The 21,050-nt window shown below is 42.1% G+C and overlaps 3 protein-coding genes across 8 annotated transcripts; 2 read left to right on the forward strand and 1 right to left on the reverse strand.

The window, feature by feature from the left end:
• Positions 1 to 203: 203 nt before the first annotated feature.
• Positions 204 to 9,047, forward strand: pabpn1 (poly(A) binding protein, nuclear 1). 4 transcript variants are annotated; one of them, XM_029529576.1, is made up of 8 exons: positions 204 to 747; positions 2,422 to 2,530; positions 2,917 to 2,922; positions 3,146 to 3,213; positions 5,338 to 5,444; positions 5,827 to 5,914; positions 6,239 to 6,390; positions 7,890 to 8,174. In XM_029529576.1, exons 1-8 carry the CDS (start codon positions 613 to 615, stop codon positions 7,927 to 7,929), a joined length of 705 nt encoding a protein of 234 aa, XP_029385436.1. In that variant the 5' UTR covers positions 204 to 612; the 3' UTR covers positions 7,930 to 8,174. The 4 variants fall into 4 exon arrangements, with proteins under 4 accessions (XP_029385436.1, XP_029385433.1, XP_029385434.1 ...); XM_029529573.1 differs by lacking the exons at positions 2,917 to 2,922; positions 7,890 to 8,174 and adding an exon at positions 8,823 to 9,047 and having other exon boundaries at positions 205 to 747; XM_029529574.1 differs by lacking the exon at positions 2,917 to 2,922 and having other exon boundaries at positions 206 to 747.
• Positions 9,048 to 10,453: 1,406 nt separating this feature from the next.
• Positions 10,454 to 14,075, reverse strand: ngdn (neuroguidin, EIF4E binding protein). 2 transcript variants are annotated; one of them, XM_029529287.1, is made up of 11 exons: positions 14,045 to 14,075; positions 13,662 to 13,721; positions 13,295 to 13,366; positions 12,852 to 12,989; positions 12,687 to 12,771; positions 11,846 to 11,898; positions 11,643 to 11,760; positions 11,351 to 11,525; positions 10,938 to 11,091; positions 10,721 to 10,781; positions 10,454 to 10,570 (listed from the first exon to the last, which is right to left on the reverse strand). In XM_029529287.1, exons 1-11 carry the CDS (start codon positions 14,063 to 14,065, stop codon positions 10,551 to 10,553), a joined length of 957 nt encoding a protein of 318 aa, XP_029385147.1. In that variant the 5' UTR covers positions 14,066 to 14,075; the 3' UTR covers positions 10,454 to 10,550. The 2 variants fall into 2 exon arrangements, with proteins under 2 accessions (XP_029385147.1, XP_029385148.1); XM_029529288.1 differs by having other exon boundaries at positions 10,721 to 10,786.
• Positions 14,076 to 15,021: 946 nt separating this feature from the next.
• On the forward strand, positions 15,022 to 18,394 carry cebp1 (CCAAT/enhancer binding protein (C/EBP) 1). 2 transcript variants are annotated; one of them, XM_029529438.1, is made up of 4 exons: positions 15,068 to 15,091; positions 15,946 to 16,069; positions 16,488 to 16,781; positions 16,868 to 18,394. In XM_029529438.1, the coding sequence occupies exons 3-4, from the start codon at positions 16,488 to 16,490 to the stop codon at positions 17,171 to 17,173; spliced, it is 600 nt and encodes a 199-aa protein (XP_029385298.1). In that variant the 5' UTR covers positions 15,068 to 15,091; positions 15,946 to 16,069; the 3' UTR covers positions 17,174 to 18,394. The 2 variants fall into 2 exon arrangements, with proteins under 2 accessions (XP_029385297.1, XP_029385298.1); XM_029529437.1 differs by lacking the exon at positions 15,946 to 16,069 and having other exon boundaries at positions 15,022 to 15,091.
• The last annotated feature ends 2,656 nt before the right edge of the window (positions 18,395 to 21,050 follow it).

Genomic DNA, 21,050 nt, shown 5'->3' on the forward strand with positions numbered 1-21,050 from the left:
CAATGATGGGCTCTTCCAGTTAACCTACGTTTAAGCGTTGATTGAAAGAAACGTAATCCAATCAATGGCACTCATGTGACGTGTGGTCGAGGACGTCCTGCTGAATCATCCAATAGGAACGTAGCATACGCCAGCGAGGTTTCTGACCAACCATGCTCTGTCGAATAGGACTGAATGTTTAACGGCCGCAGTGCTGCGCGACTCCACCCCCGGCTTCCATGTCTGGAGTGGAGAAATACCGCCGCGTCTTCGCTTTTATGGATATACATTTTAGTAAATAAACCGCGAACAGGGGTCAGCAGCGGAAGGCAGAGAAGAGACGTGGTACCTCTTCATCGTGTTGAGCTGTTTGAGGACTGGTTGGAACTGTAACTCATAGTTTCCCGTTTTAACTTTCCTGAGCGGCGTTTTCAGCTGTTTTTCGCCGTCCCACTCACTCTAACGTACCACCCCCCAACCGCCCGCCCCCCCACACACCACCACACACCACACACACACAGACACACCACACACACACACAGACACACACACACACCCCCACCCCCACGCGCGTGAGAGTAAGGGCCTGCAGCATCGGTTTGACCACGAGGTACATACAGCCAAGACGGGGCGATGGCGGAGTTCGGTAATGGGCTGGTGGAGGAATCCCTGCTAGATTCAGATCCTGGGCATCCTGAGCTGGAAGACCCAGGTGTCGGTGACGAAGAACCGGGACTAGAAGAAGGAGAGGCCGCGATCGAAGACCCGGTAAGTGAAGGGCATTTTTGAACCGCGGGAGCGACCATGGAGACCGGGGATGCTATGTTCAGAACGGATCGGTTAGCGAATGAGTTGAGACAGTTTGTTGGAGAAGTTATTTCCATTAGTTTGAGGTCACATGTTGGGTACGCTTCTGTTGTCGCTTGGTCGACATTAACCGCCATTGTGGTTCACGCAGTGCAGTAAAGAGGGTGGTGACATGCGTGGTGTTGGCGGCCATCTTGGCGCAACATAGGCGCCAGTTTCTCTGCGTCAGGGAGCAGATAGTGCAGCTGGGGAAAATTCTTCGTTGGAGAAAAAAATGCAAGACGGAGAAACAAGAGACAGTCGGGGGCGAGGGTAGGACAGGCCGCCACCGTTAGCAAACACAGTACGAGCTCACCTGCTTGAGAAGTCGACCTGCTGACGGTAATGTCATCTTTTATTCTGTGCAGTGCCACTAATTTTGCAGCCCTTGCTGCGCCGCAACGCATGTGCTGGTAAATGCCCTGCGGATGCAGGCTAGCGTCGGCCCATCGATGTATCAGAAAACGGCATCTGAAATGAACCAGCAATCCCTTTGTCATTATAACCATCTGTCACATAAAGTGTGGCAGCTTTACTTTGAGATGTGGTTAGCATCCAGCCGATTTACCGAGGAAACCCAGACGTTAACGGGCTAACAAAGCTGGGTGCGGATTGCTCCCAGCCACCTGACCACCTTTCTCGGTTACTGTGGACTGCAGCCAGTGGGGAACTGCTGTGTTATTGTGGATTATTATATATTGACTGTTGATTCAGGGGACAAGAGGTTGTAGACCTGATTGTAGGGCTGGCAATGCCGAAACAGTTGGCTGCGGTTTGCATCCTACACTGTGTTAAGAGCAGAAGTCGAGGGTGGGTGTGATGCGACAAAAATCAGACTCTACATCGGGTCGGTGCAAGATGGATCGTCTCGGGAATAGATTACTTCTCGACCGTGATTCGGAGCGGAGGCTTAGTGACAAATGTCAGGTTATCATGGACATGACGGTACCATCACGCGCACTGTCATCGTTCACTCTTAAAGAGTATTTTGGTCGGTCAGTGTCCCTGCAGCCGTTGGTACACGACAGACTGTCCAGAGGTGGAGGGACCCCCACTGCACTGCAGCACTGAGGGACGAGCCCTTTCCTCTGCTCAATATGAGGGTTTTGAAGTTGTCATTCAGTGCCTCACTTGGGCTCATCTCACTGAATTTGTCTATATTAATGTTGTATTGACAAGGCATCAGTGTTTTACTTGTGAACTTTCTGATGATTTATAAAAATAAAATGTTGTTATTGTATTTTATAACAAAGGTTTGAACTGACAGATGGTGATTGAGTGTTGTGTTGAAAGTTTGGGCTTAGTGATTTTTGTTTCTGCTGACTCTTAGGTGTGTTATTCTGGTCAGTGTTGTTACATTAATGCTGATCTAGCAGTTCACGCCTGAGGTTCTTTATTTCATATCTTTGAGGTGGCAAGCAAATCAGTTTCTGATTGCAATAAAGGTGCAGGAGGTTTTTAAATCTATTATGTGATGTCATTCTCAATTGTTGTTATGGGTCTGTTAATGATAGCATCATCAGTCCAGTGAAATTAGGTTGGTTTAGTTTTTACTCATTGTGTGTCTGTGCGCGTGCATGTGTATGCACTCTACAGGAGCTGGAGGCAATCAAAGCTCGGGTCAGAGAGATGGAAGAAGAAGCAGAGAAGCTAAAGGAACTGCAGAACGAGGTGGAGAAACAAATGAATCTCAGCCCCCCACCAGGTAAGGTTGTTTTTCTAGGCTGGCTCTTAATCAGCTAACTTGTTTTCACAGTCCTGCCTGCAACATCACAACTATTTAAGTTTGAAGTTGGTGGTGTTGTTACAGTAATCCTGTTGTATATTTGGAAGACCTATCTAAAACTAATGTAGCCTGATGCCTTAGTCTGATTTGGATGACTCTCTGCATTAATCGTTTGGACACAATGTGAATCAGCTGTAAAACAACCCCAGATCATGGCACAGTGGCAATAGTACAAGGCAGTTTGAGTGCATACTGACTATTATGGCCCACATGCTAGACTCTTGCTTTTACAAATGCATTATAGTTATACACATCCACTAACTTATAAAGTTTCAGATTACCTCTGTACAGACTCACAAACTCAGGGCATGGTGCTTTATAGATGCAATCTCCAGACCCCTGTGCTGCATGGACTTCTGAGTAGGCTCAGAGTAGACTTTGTAAATAAGTCACATGACCAGAAACACATCTCACGCACCTTGTACCTGCACCATCTGTCAGACCTGTGCTGAATCTTGGTTTCACCACTTTGGAAATTCATGTTGCCCTTAGTTGTTAACATTGTTTTATTTTTCTTCCCCCAACCTCCCACAGTTGGCCCGGTCATCATGTCTATTGAGGAGAAGATGGAAGCTGATGGCAGATCAATTTATGTGGGAAATGTGAGTGACGTTCTCATTTGCAGGTTGTTTAGGCACATTTGACTTGTTGGACCTTGTTGACTTGTTTTTTCCACAAACCTCTTAAGTTTTAATATTTGTTGTGATGGTGCTGTAAATAATTGGGTTGGGGTAGCTGTTATTTGTACCCAACACAGTGACCCTCATAGATCAAACTGCCATAGAAACACGTTTATCCAGGTGCTAAAATATGGCAAGATTCACATAATGAATGCTGTTATATGAACTAAATGTTCATATAACAGCAAACCACACCGTACGAAAGATCGAGTGTTGATAAATGTGGCGTCTGAAAATAATCATACTTTGCACCTTGATTAATCAAGGAGAATGTAGGATTCACCACTGCAGTAAATGTACATGTGGATAACATCATTTACTGAAAAGGGACCACTGTAGATGGTTCAACTTCCATGATTGGGCCAACCAGGAGAAGAGGGGAGGGATGTGTGGCTTCAGTTACAGATTATAAATGGCTACTTTTTTCATTCGCTTTGAACCCTGCGGCTTGAACAACAATGCGGCTAATTTATGGATTTTTACAGGTAACAAGTTTCATTCCACCAAGACATTTAGTGTCACATGAGACCAACAAAACTACCAAACAGGTCACACTGGACCAATGAAATTGTTCGAATTAAATCAATATGTATCTCTGGCATATATTCAGGTGCACTCTATCGTCCAGAAATAACAGATTTATTTATTTAATTTTTTTTTTTTTGTCATAATCAGGAAAACCTGGTTATCCTCACATTCTGTGAGCACAGAGCCACTTGTTACAGACTGTTTAAGTTCTGTGTCTATGAACCTTGCCTCCAGTAGTATCTGTAAACAACTGCAGCTGTATTTGGAGGAACTGCCTGATTGGGCCGCAAGATTCATTGCAGTAGCTGTAGCATCAGATCTAGGCCTCACAGTGACCTCTGACCCTAAGTCAGTCACAAATCCAAATACGCACACACAAAAAAATTCTATGCCTCATTTTCCAGACTAATTAAAAATGTGTTTACAGGAGGTAAATATTGAAGTGAGATATGAGCTTGACTGCCAATGGAACTTTGAAAACTGAACCCATTTATTGGCGAAACCAATAAAGTTTCATACACATACTGTGTGTGTGTGTGTAAACTAGATTAAATTAAGTAATGTTAGATCATTTATATTAAAAACACATTATTACAGGTGTAAATTTTAAATGAATATATTTCTTTAAATAATTTATAATTACAACAGTAATATCTTTCATTGACTGGCTTGTTTAACCTCATATGTGCTCAACACAACATAGATACTGAAATGCTAAATCATGGGGCCATTAAATACATGTAAATTCTACTTTCTAAAATATACATTACATAACATATACATAACATTCATACAGGGCAACAAGGCATAGTGGTTAGCGCTTTTGCCCCACACCAAGAAGGTCATTGGTTCGAATCCTTTTTGTGTGGACTTTGCATGTTTTCGCTGTGTCTGCGTGGCCTTCCTCCCACTGTCCAAACACATGTATGTTTAGGTAAACTGGTTAACTCTCTAGCTCTAAATTGCCCTTAGGTCTGAGTGGGAGTGTCAGTGGCCGTTTACTTTCTATGTTTCTGTATGTTGGCCCTGTAATGTACTGGTGACCTTTTTGGAGTGTGCCCTGCCCTCGGCCAGTGTGAGCTTGGATTGACTCAAAGACCTCAAAGACCATGACTATGACCATGAATAGAGGATGTATGCCTGAACGAATGAACATTCATACATATCATACATTATCATATTAATTGCAATGGGAGTCACTCCCAACTTACTGCCTCCCTCCACTGCTCTGCTCAGGCAGGCTGCAGGCTGTGATGTGCAGGTGCACAGATGTTTTGGTGCACTTGCAAAACAACAAAAATAAATTGATGCATTTAAACATGGTGGACTGCTGCCCCTAAAACATTAATCTTTGACCAGTGTGCATCCAGGTATACAGGGGTTCTCTGCCATGAAGCTGAGACCTGGTGAATCTCTAAATCACACTCTTCAGCCCTCTCTGTTTTGTAACTATCCTCTGCTTGTGACAGGAGCATGTTAAAGCATTGGTGAGCTAATCATTCTTCCTGCTATCCACAGGTGGACTACGGGGCTACGGCAGAAGAGCTGGAGGCTCATTTCCATGGCTGTGGTTCAGTAAACAGAGTCACAATTCTGTGTGACAAATACACAGGGCATCCCAAAGGGTAATGACCACTTCTGTATTTGCAGTAGTGTGAAGGACAGGGTACCATCATATTACATTCTCCGCAAATTCACTGTCAGCGGTGACTATGGGGGGCCCAAATACAGATGATGGTGTCCGGTCTCACGTTCATTGCATCTGGAGGTTAATGTGATGGCTCTTGTAAAAGGGAGCCAGGTTCAGCTGTGAAACTCTGAGCCTGTGGCTGGAGTACTGAATATTGTCTCAACTGGAGTGTATCATCTGTAACAGCAAGAACAGGCTCATCTGTTTAGTCAGTCAGTCACTTTTAGAACAGATGGAGCACTCAGCACATCAATCTGACAGAGCTGTATATTTGTTTGTGTGTCTGTTTTTATAGTAATGCTGTTTTCCATGTTTAGATTTGCCTACATTGAGTTTGCAGACAAAGAGTCGGTGAGAACAGCCATGGCCCTTGATGAGTCCCTATTCAGAGGAAGGCAGATAAAGGTAAGGGGTTAGAAGAAGAGAGGGTCTGTCTTCATCTCAGAGTAGTCATAGTAAAGTAGCTGCTGCACGGACACAGATGAGATGGGATAGGGTGCTAACTGGGTTCTTGGGTACCTGAAGAAAGATTGAAATGAAACTGCCCAGTCCAGGCTCTACATATATAGTTCTACGGTCAGTGTTGTAATACTTACAGGGGACTTGAGTTCCTCTGGCTGTGGCACTTAAGATGCTGCTGAAAAGCATTTTCCAACCACTCACTCAGATCATTAGGAGGTTAGAGGATATGATGCTTCAATAACATTCCTACTCACCCTCACTCCTCAGGTGGGTGCTAAGAGAACAAACAGACCAGGTATCAGCACCACAGATCGTGGCTTTCCACGGGCCCGCTTTCGATCACGGGGAGGAAGTTTCTCATCACGTGCACGCTACTATAGTGGCTACACACCACCCAGAGGGAGAGGACGGGCCTTCAGGTGAGCCTAGGCTCAGATTGTCTCACACCGGGGACCACATTTCACCTGCATCCACAGTTGGCACTGAAGGATACATGGAAAAGAGCACTATGACCTCATTGTGACCTGATCAGTCATACACTTGCAGGGTGGTACCCAGGAAGCAAGCGAGCAGATTTAACATGAGGAAGATGCAACCCTACTTGCTGCTCTTGCATGCAGGAGCAGCACGTGGCATGAAGATGGGCACTTAACAGTCAGATAGATCCTTAGTTAGAAAGAAGGTAGATGTTTAGAGTGAAGTAATATAGAGCAGATTAGTATGGAAAGGGTTAGAAAATTTGTAGCAGAATAATTGTTTGAGTATCAGAGACTGGCACAATACGGCTTTCCTTCAGTCTGCTGATGCTCCAGGATCAGTATGTTCAAATCTTTCATCCCCTATCCCAGTTCTGACTTCACACTGACCCTCTGAAGGAGGTCTTCATACAGGGCGTTTCCATGTTAGTGGGTGTCGCTCATTAGTTACCGTTCACATAATGTGATTACAAATTTTGTAGATGAGATGATGCTAAAGCAAAGCAAGATGTAATGCAATGAACATCATTTCAGTCCTAGAGTGATGCAAATAATTGGGTCTGGATCCTTAACTCTCGGCTATAGTGTTAAAATTAATTGTGCATCAACTGAGTCTGAACTGAATCTCACTCAGTGGACTCCCACACACAGCGAGACAAGGATGTTTAGGTGTGTTGACAATGGTTGGTCTCTTCCTTTGTCCTGAAATGTTTACTGTTATAGATGATGGATAATCTAAATTAGCTGGTCCCCATCAGCACGCTTAACTAAACAGATTTAGGTTCTGAGATGGACATGAAATCTCCATAGATGCCTTCTACTTTAGTGAACAGTCTCTTTTTTGAGCATGAGGCCATAGTCCGTCCATCATTGATCATCATCAATCAGTCTGTTGCTCAGAGATGAGGAAAGATTGTGTGTCTGTTTCTCTGGTTGTGGTGTTGCATTTGATCTCACAATTAGGTGCAGGTTTGGGAGGAGGGCTAGGGAAATCCTTCATGTCGTCACAACATAAAGACAAGTGTGTGTGTGTGTGTGTGTGTGTGTGTATATGATGTCTTGCTGGTGTGTGTGGTGCTGTTTGTCCTCACGGTGTTTCCCCCACAGTGGAACCCCCACCCCAAGAGGCAGCTCTCGTGCAGAGAGATTCAGAGAGAGAGAAAGAGGGAGAGAGAGGGCCTTTGCTCTTCCCTCAACCCCCACACCCAATCACTTCTTGTTCTCAGATCTGGACCAAACATTTCCTGTCTTCGTAAATAAAAGCAATACCTACTACCTAATACTAACATCGTCACTACAGCAGACCCCCCCCACCACCACCACCAACACACACACACAGAATATACATTTTTTTTATAATCTATGACATCACACCAGGAAGTTGGTGTCATTTTCTTAGCCAATCAGAAAGAACTCACCCTCTTTTTCTCTCTCTTTTCCAGGGGCCGAGGGCGAACAACATCGTGGTATTCCCCTTACTAACACCACCCCACCCCACCCCCCCACCCCACCCCCAAAAAAAAAAAAAAAAAACACTCCCTTACTATCACCCCCCCTTCATCTGATTCCATTAAAACACACACACACACACACACACACACAAAAAATGAGTAAAGTTCCCCCTTCCCACAGTAAAAGTACCTTCCCCGCCTGCCCGCCCACCCGAAGAAAGAGAAAAAAAAAAAAAAGACAAGGAAACCTGTGGTGGACAGAGACTGACTGCCGCAGTGTGCAATTGTATGTGAGCGTGCGTGTGCCGAGGGTGATGCAGTCAGCCCTGGTAAGGTATCAGTGGGCCTGGGGGAGGATGAGGTGACAGATATCTGCACTCATGTCTGTGGGGGTGGGGGAGTGGGTGAGTGATGGTATCTCAGGCTGCAGATGTATCTCAGTTGGTCGGGCTGTGACCTGCTTTCATGCCATCATCAACATGACCCCCCACCACCACCCACCAAAAAAAACAAAAAAACATGGGGGTTTGGGTGGGGGCAGTGAGTGTATTCATTGTAGTTCTGATGTACATGTGTGAGCACCAGGCTGTGCTGTGTTTTGCGTTTGTGGTTTTGGTGTATCATTACCCCCCTCCCTCTTTGTCATTTAATTAGTTGTGTTGTCCACCCTCCACCCCCACCCTCCTAGCCCTGGACAGTGATGGACTTTCATCCATCTTTTCTTTCTTGTTGGTTGGTGCGAATTGCCATTGCCCAGCATCCCTCAAGTTCAGCATGGCCACAGCTCATATTATTCTTTTGACAGCATCAGTGTTTTTAGTCTCCCCCCCCCCCCCCCCCCCCCCCCCCCCACACCACCACCCTTGTCTCCTGCCTCCCCTCCCCTCCTCTCTCTGTATATTAGACCACTTCTTGTCGTTTCAGGTTTCAGGACCAGTGGAGGCTGACGACCCCTCCCCAGGTGGCACCCGCCCCCCCCACTGTCTCTGCAGCGTCTCTCTCTCTCTCTGCTCCCACTATGCACACTCACCCCATTCTGTCTGTGTGGGGGGCTGGGGGAGGTGGGCAGGGTGACCACAGGCCAGCAGCAGGGGGCATTTATTACAACAGCAAACGCTGATGATGCTTTTAGTCCTTTATTTATATATATATATATATATATATATATATATATATATATATATATATATATATATATATATATATATATATACATACATACATACACACATACATACACACATACACACACACACACCAAGCCTGTACACATGATTTCTAAGAGCTTAGGCAGAGAGTTAGGGGAGCGGGACCAGGGTGTACAGTGCAGACCTTACAGTGCCCACCTTCTGACTCAATGCAGTGTAGTCGTGGCTTATTTGAGGAGGGTCGACAAGCTATCAACGATGGTTATTAATTTAATAAATGGAGTGGGCCAGAGCTGCTGTTTTAGGGAAAGTTGGGTGGGCTTTGCGTGGAAAGAATTTGTTTGTTTTGAAAAAGGGGAGTGGGTTTCACCAAGTGTTGCTTTTTTTTCTGTTCTTTTCTTTTCTTTTTTTAACCCATGAGTCTGTAATTAGGGAAAAAATAAAGACATTGTGTAAAAATGGAACTGTGTCTTTGAGTTTTTGCTATGTAGGCACTGCTACAGAAACTTCTCACTTCTTACCTATAGTCACCTATGTTTTATCCTACTTATTAATCTATTTTGTAGTTGGTCTTGTCAAGTTCTGATTGATACCAAACGATGCAATAAATAGTAATTCTGCTTGCTTTTTTCCCCTGACATTTTTCTTATACAAAATGAGAAAAATAGATAATGATAAGCTCAAAGGAACTGATCGATAAACAGTAAGCAGTGGCTGTGATTCTTGTGAGCACATCAGATGACACCTTTGGCGATGTTACTGTCTTTATAGAGATGTATAATTAATAATCATGAAATGGAATTATTGATCCAGACAATGTAATCACACAGGAGGAATTATGTTTCGTTTGTGTTCAATAAGTGCTTATCCTGAGATGCTGCAATGAAAGACTAAAATCTTCATTAGCATCAGGAATCCTGTGTGCTTAAAATCAGTGTTCAAATTAGTCGAAGTAAACTGGCTAAAAAAAACTGACACAGATTCATCTATCCAATCACTTTATTTTGAAGTTTAATGTCCTTGTCAGGATTGCCTGGAATGATTACTTGATTTTCATACTGACCCGATTGGTCAGGAGTTTGGCAACACTAGTTAACACTAGTTACCATGGTGATTTATCCTAGTTACAAGTAATAACTAAGGCCAGATCCTGGTTAAGGTTGGGTCTCAGTGATGACAGTCATGTACATAAGTACACACTTTAAACTTAACTCATCAGAAACCTTAGGTGCAGCAGCGTCTGTGGATCTTGTGCCAGGTGGTAATACGTATTGAATAGTTCCTCACTTTTCCAGCAGCAGTGACAGAGTCGCACACAATGTCGGGAAAGGAAATCTGTCAGTGACAATTTGTATGAGCGTGTGTTCTGTAAGTGCCCTCTAGCTGAGGGAAAGAAAACAGGACTCATTGAATGTGTAATAGATTTATTTTGAACTCAGCTAAGTCAGTAATGTAAAAGTGAACTGTGATGGCTCCTCTTCATCATCTTAAATCATTTTCAGATCTATCTTTGCTTCTTGAAAGCTGCAGAAGAGAAATGATCATCAGTCAAATACTGTTCCCCTGAACCTTCTAAGGTTAAAGGTTGAAGATGTCATGGTTTTTAGTTTCTTGCGAGGCAACACACTGATACAACAACATATTCTTGTCCTGTTGTAGGCTTAATGACTATACCTCTTCTCTTAGTTTTCGTTTTCATAAGTTTCTTTTTCTTTGGACGAGTGTTGTCTCCGTCCTGCACTGACAAACACAAAGCAGTCATCTATACAAAATCATCACATTATTTTTTTTTTAAAGAGTCAATCTGTATGATTCATTTGATCACCCACAAGATCAGATCTCACATAACCTAGCTCTATTTCAGAATGCTTATCATCATATCACAGCTCACCTGAGCAGTCTCACCACCTGTCAGCACAGTGATATCACCAAAGTGTGTGATGCCACTTAGCTGGCTTGTCATGGCCATCATTCGTCTTTTCCTGGCATTTTTCTGGTGCTTTGGAGTATTGAGCCGCACCATCATTGATTCTTCATAATTTCTCCTGAATAATAAGAAAAGACCGAATATGTCTATAACATGAACACTAATGACACATCAGGAGCAATTTGGGTTCCATTTGGATATGTGGATTGGAGAAGCAAGGATTCATAATACCAACACCAAGACTCTTCTTAATTGACAACTTACTCTCTCCTCCTCCTCTCTTGAGCCTCAATGTGTACACGGGAAGAGTAATTATCCACTCACAACCATCTTTCATCAAATAGTTGAAGTCTCTGATGCCTATGGAGAGAACCAACCTGTGCGTCTCCTCGCGGCTCTCCCGCTCACTCTGGAAGTCTTGTCTGTCCCTGAACTCCTCAGGGGCATCACTGTACTGTTGTCTCAGCTCCCTGATGACAGAGCTCCTCAGAGCTGTCTGCCTCTGGCGTTCCAGCTGGGCTTTCTTTCTGTCAGCTTCACTCAAGTCACCATCTGCAGGAACCAGAGCATATCTGCTGTTTCAATGATGAGCCAGACTGAATCATGAAGGCAGAGAAGAAGCAGGTATCTACCCCCCCCCCCCAAAAAAAACAGCTTTTTCTTTATTACCATAATGCATTGGAGCAATTTTTGGAGGTACATATTTTCTGCCAGCAGATTGGGCTGCTCTCTGCTGTGAGGATGTCTTTAGCTCATCCTCATTTCTAGACTGCTCAGATTCTTCCAACTGTTGATCAAACATAACATATTGATGAGACTGTTGCTTCAGAGGTCAGAGATAAGAAAACACCAGAATTTTAGAATCGACTCACTTTGCTAAGGAGGTTCCCAGGATTTGGACGTAGCTGCAGTGGGTCGTCACCATCTGAAATAAAAAAGGGCATGAGACGCTATTATAGTGTGTTTGTGTGTGTTCTCAGCAAACAGGCAAACTGACCCAAAACCTGAAACTATCAATGAAATAATTTACAATGTAACATCAGGATTACAGACTTTGTAAACACAGGCCATCTATTAAACTAAACACTGCATACACACTGAGCGCATGATTCCAGATTTAAAGTGAGGATGACAATCCTTTTTTTTCCCCCAATGGAAAAAAAAAAAAAAAGATCAACTGAAGCATCTCACATGGAGGCTTGGCTGCTAAAGATCACTGATTTCTCTGCACCTGTGAATGTGCCTGTGGTCATGTGATGGGATTTTTTCAGAAGTGAAAGGTATTCTCAGCTGACAGTGTAAAAGTGTTTCTTTACCAGGGTACTTGTGTGAGGAACTCTTCCACTGTCTTTAAGTTCTTTCTATACTATAAAATAGCATGCTGCTGCTGCACGTATCTGGAACTATTACTTAATGTGAGTTAAATTAACCTCAGTCATGACCCACTGCAATTAATGACTGGAGTGATAGTTACAGTAATACTAACTGTCTCACATTTGTACTATGATTTACTGAGAAACCCGAGATGTATAATTTCTAGCTGTCTTTCTGTTTAGTATGAGAAGTGGATTTATTATTCACACTTTACTTTAAACATATAGAAGCTTTGTGTCTGAGTTGTCAAAAAAATTACTTATCACAACTCTTACATAGACAAGTCAAACTGAGTCAAAACAGCAGTGACTTCTTTCATCACTCATCAATTAGTCTTACCTAAACTGCCAGTGAGAGCTGTGTGCACCAGTTTATCAATCTGATATTTCAATTTATGGTCCAAAGGCCGCATTTTCTCCAGGACCTAGAAAAAGAGGGAGAAACTAGTGGCATCCTGATTTAGGCAGTTGGATGAGCATGAAGTGCTTCAGCTTAATATCTCACCGATCTCACTGTGACTACACGGATCAAACCGTCACTTTCTTTTATGCTGCCACCTTCACTCTTTATGCTGATCAGGTAAATGAGGTCCTGAAGGTAGAAGAGCAGTAGGTGATAGCGAAGGTCCAGGAATGACAAACCCTGCACAGAGAGAGGACAAACAGAGACTTGGAATGCTCCATTTACCTGGCGTCAGACTTGATCTCCTGCCAGAATCCAAACTCAGAACCAAATGACACCTCCTCACATTACAGGGATAAGACAAGCATGCTGCATTCATGTAGAAAAACTGATCTTGTCTTGTTAAATGTTGTAAAACAGGAAAAAAAGTCTAAGTCACACTAGGCAGCCTAAAACTAAGACATGTTAATAGATCAAAATTAAGCTAAAAAGCAAGATTGGACCTTCTGTTCCAGGTGTTAATAGCAAATCAGATCCCTACTCACCCCAAATGTCTTCAGTTTCCCATCTTTGACTTTAGTCAGTAGCTCTTGGACATTACTTGTGACTGAGGCCACCTTCAAAGATAATGCAATTTCAGCTGCAAAGACTCATCTATATTTCATATGTAAATTGCAAGGACTCTATACTCTATTGTATATACTATATTCTACACGCCCCTCTTGTCAGCTAGCCTGAAAGTTAACAGGACTTGCTGAGGCTTCTTTTGAAGATTTAAAATATCAGTGTTGCTGGTTTGCAATCCCTGAGCAGGACTACTACGTGTAATACCGATCCACTATTATTCTGTGACGGGATAATAGTCACCGAGAATTATTCAGTAATAAAGAGAAGAATCCGTCATGGTCCTACCTGTTCTGTCAAATTATTCAACAGCTCAACCGCTTTCGGCAAGTCACTTTGAATTAGATTCTATGAGAAGGCAAACAAATACAAATACAAATACAAACACACAAACAAACACACACAAACAAACAAACACACACACACACACACACACACAGGGAGCGGAGAGGAAGAGAGGGGGAGAATTGAAACAAAAAATAACAACGAACTACATAGCTGCAGGCTGTCTTCATCCATATAAACAAAACTACCAAATTGAACATAAACCACTATAACGAGCACTAAGCATGTGGTTTCAGAATGCTCTTTATCGTGTTAAGTATTCATATAAATTAAAAAAATAAGTATATAAACGTACAATCAACAGCATCTAACCGAGTTCTACTCACGTTTGCAACAGCAGCCGCCATTTTGAGTTCATGGTGATATACGGAAGCCGCATAGGCTAGTTCTTAGAGCTGGGCAGATCACGAATCACCCGGGTTAATAATTCGAGTCCTCCTACTGAATCACGAATCGCGAATCAGATGTCTCCATTAACCTGGATCCCATGAGTCCTCTGGTTGGCTGCTGCTAATTACACAAGGCGAGAGAGAAGACTCAGCAGAAGCACTTCTGAATCAGACGATTCGTCTGAATTGGTTCACTTTCACTGCGGACTCAGAGGATTTGGTTCACTGATTTAAATTCACTGACACCCCAGTCAGGGAATTTAAGACTTAAATCTTCTCCATCTTCTTCTTCCGGCCTTTCCTTACTTGGGGTTGCCACAGCAAGTCAGCTTCCTGCGACTTGCAAACTTTGATTTGGCTGTGATGATGATGATGATATTATCATCATTATTAGTTGCTGTTTTTGTTGTTTGGTGTTATTATTATTATCAGTAGTAGTGGTATAGACTAGTGATGCAGCATATTTTATTGCAAGACAACCACAAACTATATTATACTACTGAGTGTGTGCTCTGTGGTTTGACTCAAGTGACTCAAGGGAACCGGATCACTTTAGTGAGTGACTCAGATCAACCAGAGTCCATAAAATGGGTTGTGTTTGCCACTACTTTTCATTATTATTGTAGTGCTCCTACTGTTGTTATCGGTGAACTGTGAGATTTTCGTTCGAAGTTTTAACAAACTACAAAACTGTGGCTGGCTCCTTATTGATGTGAGGCATCAACATGAAAAGCAAATAAACAGGATATTATATATACTTATAATATATATAATGCACAGATCTTTGTGTCTGAAAGTGTCTCTGTTTTAATTAAATGTGTGTATGATTGTGTGCAAGAGGGAGAGAGAGAGACAGAAATAGGAAGAGTGACAGAGGAAGTGATGGCGTTATCATTATCATAACCCTCATCAGAGGTGAACCTGCTCCAACTCACTTCTCCTCTCAGACCACTTCCAGTCTAAGGAACCTGAAGAAGAGTCATGGTGAGTCCCATTAAATCTTTGTCCATCACTTCAGCCTGTGCCTAGATTTTCTACTTGAGATTCAGAATCAGAATACTTATTAATCCCCAAGGGAAATTCAATTTTTCTGTACAGAGTAATAAAAATATGTAAGTGACAGCAATAAAAATAATGTAGGAAACAAGAAAAAAAGTTTAACATTTGTTTACTTGAGTCACCTCAAACAATTCATATATTTTATTGTATCTGTCTTTTTGGTTAGTTAATTAACTGATTAACTGTGTTTTTTATTTACAAGAACCCAACCCAACCCCACTTCATTTTCATATTCATACTAGGATATGATTATAATGTTAACAAAATAAATCAGTAATTATCAAATTGTTGAAAATCAATTTGACTTAAACACTGATAGACCACTCATTCCTAATCCAGCTTTCTGTTGCACATACTAATGATGACAGGGTTGTGATCCTCCTGATCAGATTTGACTTTAATTAAGGTGAAAGTTCTTTTTAAAGTTAAACTGCTATAGTATTTATTTTTAAAAAATACTCTAAGTAAATTTTTATGTTATCATATTTTTGTATTGTTTCACATTTATATAAACTAATGAAATAACCCTGTGACTTAGTGCAGAACCTAGAACAATCAAGAACAAAATCTGAACTAGCATTCAGCATTCAAAATCTTACTAGTGTTTAACCTAGAACAAATTTTGAACAAGCCAGCATTTAAAGTCTTACAATTGGATGAAAAAGCTGCAAATTCTCTGACTTTTTAGACAGTGGCATATGTAATTTACAGAACGTGTTAAAAGTTTGACTGAACATGATGGGTATTTTTCTTACTTGTTTCCCCTTTTTCTTCACTAGTTGGACCTTGCTCAGCACTGGTGAGAGTTAGGGTTCATGATTTGAGTGCTACTAGTCCAGATGGACACCAAAGGGTGGATTAGTTTGGAATTTGTTGCTACAAGTGTGGCTCTTGGTGTCACAAGTAAGGATTTTTTACTTGGATTACTTGCTGAAAACAAGTGACTTGTAAAAGTTGTCTCACCGGGCAAAATACTAAAGCAGTGTTACTAAATGTTCAACTCACTCTGGAACTGAACTTGTTGAGAAGCAGAATGTATGCTATCAAGGAAATTAAATAAATTCTTATGCAGCTCTCAAAGAGGAAGGGTGAATCTGATAATAGCATTTGAATATTAAATAAATTGATAATGATTTAATATATCTTAATTTCTATAGTAGCAGGTCATTGTTGGTTGGTGAGACTGAGGTTATTTATTTCACTTAGTTCACTCATTTCCCCAAGTTGTAATTCAACTGAAGGATGAAAACACAGTGTCTGCATCAAACCCCTCATTAAAAAAATGTTGCTAACCACCTCATCCTGCTCCTGTACCATGCAGATGTCTGATTCCAGGGTGCCCTCCGTCATTCAGGAATGGGCAAGCTCGTATCCAGGTCAGGCCCATGTCCTAAACTCAGCCACGCCCGGACAGGTTGGAACCACCAGTCAAATGGTTCAGATGGACATGATGTCGTACAGCCAGTCTCAGGGGATGATGAGGAGTGATGTTGAGGACAGAGTAGCTGAGCAGATAATGGGGCTGTCTTACCTACCATACTCCACATCCTGTCTCAGCACTACCTCAAGTGCAACGAGCACCAACCTTCACCAGAGCCATGCCCACCCTTCACAGGTGATACCAAGGCTTTTGACTTATGTAGCTGAGCACTCTGAGAGGAAGAACATGTCCAATTGAACATGTTTGTCTGTGCCATGCAGGAATTTTCTCCTTTCCTCCTCCCCACCCTGAGGGCCCCAGTAACTAAGAGGAGCATCAGCAAGGATAGTGCAGAGTACCGCCTGAGACGAGAGAGGAACAACATTGCTGTGAGGAAGAGCCGGGACAAAGCCCGCAGAAGGATCCTCCTGACCCAGCAGCGAGCCCTGCAGCTGCAGGAGGAGAACCACAAGCTGCAAGTGAGGATAAATCAGCTGACGCAGGAACTGGACACTCTCAAACACATCCTGTCACAGCGACACCTGCAGGGAAGCGATGACGGAGCAGCAGCTGAGCCCAGCATTTGAATGCAGTCTGACACCTGACAAACATCCGGTTTTGGTGTCTTCATCTTGTGGTGTTTTTTGTGGCTTTACTGAAGAGGCAAATTTTGGTTACCAATTGATATTAAAAACTCTGTATATGGACATAGGAGACTCATACTGACAGGACTATGGCATCCACTGAGACGCACTGAGACTTGCTGAGGCACACTGAAACAGGCTGAAACATACTGAGACAAAATGAAACATACAAAAAACTTTTGAGACAGACATAATGAGATCCGTTGAGCTACACTGAGCTATACTGGGATATGTTCCCCTCTCATTACACTTTCTGCTTCTCCTTTAAAGCAGAGCAAGTTAAACATTCATTCCTTGTTCTTCTATCACTTATCCATTTCTGGGTTGCAGGTGGTACTGGAGCAATCCCAGCTCACATTGGGTGATGGCGGGGTACACCTTGGACAGGTCACCAGTTCATCGCAGGGCCAACATATAGAGACAGAGACAAACAACCACTCACACTCACACCTGCAGGCCTTTTACAGACCCCAATTTATCTAAGCGTGCATGTTTCTGGACGATTGGAGGAAACTGAAGTACCCTGAGGAAACGCACGCAAGCATGGGGAAAACATGCAAACTCCACACAGAAAGGCCCCAGACCCGGAACAAACCCACAAACTTCTTGTTGTGGGGCAACAGCGCTTACCACTATGCTGTACTGCCCGAAAGTTAAACAATATATTTAAACTGTAAAAATCAAATGTTTCAGATGTGTTTTCTGGGTGAAAGTTGCTTCATCATTAGTTCAGTGTGTCTGATTGAGGCTGTGGCCCTGTACGCTGAAGAAAATAAAAGTATGGGGAGTACACTAATGACCATGAGCAAAAGGATTCCAAGTTCAATAAGAAGCACTATGATGTCAGAGATGTAAGAAGTCAATAGACAGATAGGTCAGCTTCTTATGGCAACATCAGTCTGTCCACTCAGTTCCTCTGTGGTTTGATTGACCTAACGTTGCTTCATCATTTACCTGATGCTTCTTGTCATTGTCAGAGATGATTGTAAGTGCCGTTGCCTAACCTAAAAGAGTTTCACAACAAGTTGTGGTATGTGAAGGACTCACTAAGTGTGTAGCTGGATCACTTTCATGATTAGACTTGGTTTTAAATATCAGAAATTTTCATGTTGATAAATGTGTTTTTAAATGTGTGTGATCCAGAAGAAATAAATAAAAGCTGAATGAACCTACATCTTTCTTTAAGTGGCAGTACCAACACAACAGATCAACCAGCCTCCATTATGATGTTTTATTCCCATTGATCCACATCAGGGAACATGCACCTGCTACATAATTTACCAAAAGCTGCCTACCCACACAAACGGACGTTGTGCCGAGGACCGTTGTGCACCAGCGGTTTCCCTTTGTGGGATGGGCAAGATTTCGACACAGTGGAGGAGGGAGATGAGGAGCAGAGATAGTATCAGTGTTTAGGGCTGCCAGGGCCTTCCTGTGGCTGTGATGTTGATGAAGGGACACAAAGAAAGAGGGAGGGGGAGGGTGAAACAAGCAAAGACATATTTCTAGCTTTTATTGAGACTCCAAACAACAGTTACATATTTTTAAATTTAAATTATTTAACATGGAGAAAGTGACATTTATTTTACCATGCTGAGAGGGCATGAGGCAGCAGACATTCACATTCATCTCACGCAGAAACATCCACAGCAGTGACTACAACAGTACAATATATAACCAAACATTTTCTGATCACGTATAGTCTTAATATCTCATTATATAATGTATGATAAATTATTGATTAGAAATATAGGAAGTAATGTTACAATTAAAAAACAACAAAAACATTATTCTGCGAAAAAAATTAAAATTGCTCACAAATGTAAAAATATTATTGGATGTTGGCACACAAAAAATGACTCTCTGCCACATGAATATCAGTGTTATTTATCCACTGAGGGGATAGAATGTTACACAGGCCTGTGTGTTCTCAGAGCCATATGAAGCTTTGTTGTGTGACCATGTCTGATGAAATGTCCTGCAGAATTGTGTGGGGCAATCTGTGGTCCCAGGACTGCAACATCTCCACAGAGTGAAGAAAGACCGTTCCAAGTTACTCAACAGCAGTGGGCCAAATGAACCCATGTCCACAAGTGAGACACTACATACACAGCTAATGATTGACTCCAAAAAGGTCACACACCTGATGTCTAAATGATGGTTCCATGATGGTTGATAAGGATTTAACTTTTGACGGACACTTATAGATAAATCAAGTTTGAATGGGTAAAGTTATTTTGAGACAGGGTCCAGCTAAAATGGAGACTCTGTAAATGTGTGTGATTTCTGGTTCATCTGACAGAGAGCATGTTGACAGTGATCATGTCAATGTTTTATAGTAAAGTGAGTTAGAGCTTCTGGGATCATGCATCAGAGTTGTCTCAACTCCTCTGCTGTGCATTAGATAATGGATTTGATAGATAATTACGCAATGGTAGGCAGACATGCTTTCAAGGATGTATTCTGTGGCAAGGGTACAATTTCAACCTCAGGTAAAACAACATAAGGGTACAGTCTATAACTGAACCTGGACAAAGCATCTATGCATTAAAACAGTGGCTCCACCCCATTTCCATATCTGTTTTTTTTTACCAACTCTATGAAGAAAAATGGAAAAAATTAAATTAACTTAGTATTTAACCAATCCAAAAAAACATTTGCCAGAAGTCCTGCTGTGAGCTTGTACAAAATGAATTATTCTATCAGAACACAAATAATGTTCAACAGCCATAATAAGAGCAGTAAAAGTCCTGAGGTAAAACTAACCAAAACAAAATAAGTTTATTTAGGTTCCCCACTTCCCTCCTTTACATTGATATTAGTTGTCTTTCCACATGAGCCAACATTTGAGTATATTTTGGCTAGTTGTTCTGTAGTCTAAGAAGCATTTTTGCCCATTTCAATTATATTGCTTCACCCCGTCATTCTCATACTGTTCTTGTCTTTGAATAAATCCAGTTGTTGATGATTGTCTTTTCTGTGACCATATTTAGAGAAAGAAAAATATCTTGAAGGAACTCCAATTAATATAATACTGTAAGTAATATAGGTCTCCAAGGACACGTTTGAGGTGAGTAGAATGACCATATAGTAGGGATGCACCGATACCACTTTTTTCAATGAGTAGTGTACAAGTACTTGCATGTGAGTACTCACCGATACTGAAACCGAGTACTTACACCATTATACGTAGTTACTTAGATTTTATTTTTTCTACAGATATCATGTTATTTGAACAACATTCCTCAGTATGATTTTTGTATATGGGTGACTGTGCTGCAGTGAAACTTGTGACAAACACAAATTTAAGAAAATTGTCATGTACTGACATTCAACATTAGTGCTTTTATAAACATCGCACTGCCACACATACTGCATGTTTCAGTAAAACTTTGTCATATACTGAGTACTGAAAGTTAACAAAAGTGCTTTAAACATGACACTGCCAACATGTTTGTAGCATTACGACATAGTGGTTAGTTGTCAGCGCTGTCGTGGGTTTGGTTCCCGGCCTGGGTCCTTTCTGTGTGGAGTTTGTATGTTCTCCCTGTGTCTGCGTGGGTTTCCTCAGGGTACTCCACTTTCCTCCCACCTTCCAAAGACTGCGGTGAATTGGTGGCTCTAAATTGTAGTCGATCTAAGTGTGAGTGGTTGTTTGTCTCTTTCTGTCTCTGTGTGTTGGCCCTGTCCAAGGTGTACCTCGCCCTGGCCCAAAGTGAGCTGGGATTGGCTCCAGCACCCCACAACCAAAATGGGATGGATAATTTGCATTCTGCTTTGTTTTTCTCGCTCTCATTCACCTGAAAATAGTTCCACACTG

Source organism: Echeneis naucrates, chromosome 20 (assembly GCF_900963305.1).
Source record: "Echeneis naucrates chromosome 20, fEcheNa1.1, whole genome shotgun sequence".
NCBI lineage: Eukaryota > Metazoa > Chordata > Actinopteri > Carangiformes > Echeneidae > Echeneis > Echeneis naucrates.

What these genes read in the sequence shown, in the direction of transcription:
- pabpn1 (XM_029529573.1), top strand. Translation starts at nt 613, where the DNA reads ATGGCGGAGTTCGGTAATGGGCTGGTGGAGGAATCCCTGCTAGATTCA. An exon ending in TACACAGGGCATCCCAAAGG is followed by an intron (nt 5,445 to 5,826) that starts GTAATGACCACT and finishes TTCCATGTTTAG; the next exon opens with ATTTGCCTACATTGAGTTTG. An exon ending in TCAGAGGAAGGCAGATAAAG is followed by an intron (nt 5,915 to 6,238) that starts GTAAGGGGTTAG and finishes CTCACTCCTCAG; the next exon opens with GTGGGTGCTAAGAGAACAAA.
- ngdn (XM_029529287.1), bottom strand. Translation starts at nt 14,065, where the DNA reads ATGGCGGCTGCTGTTGCAAAC. An exon ending in TGAATAATTTGACAGAACAG is followed by an intron (nt 13,367 to 13,661) that starts GTAGGACCATGA and finishes TTATCTTTGAAG; the next exon opens with GTGGCCTCAGTCACAAGTAA. An exon ending in CAGGTGGTGAGACTGCTCAG is followed by an intron (nt 10,782 to 10,937) that starts GTGAGCTGTGAT and finishes TTGTCAGTGCAG; the next exon opens with GACGGAGACAACACTCGTCC.
- cebp1 (XM_029529437.1), top strand. An exon ending in GCCATGCCCACCCTTCACAG is followed by an intron (nt 16,782 to 16,867) that starts GTGATACCAAGG and finishes TGTGCCATGCAG; the next exon opens with GAATTTTCTCCTTTCCTCCT.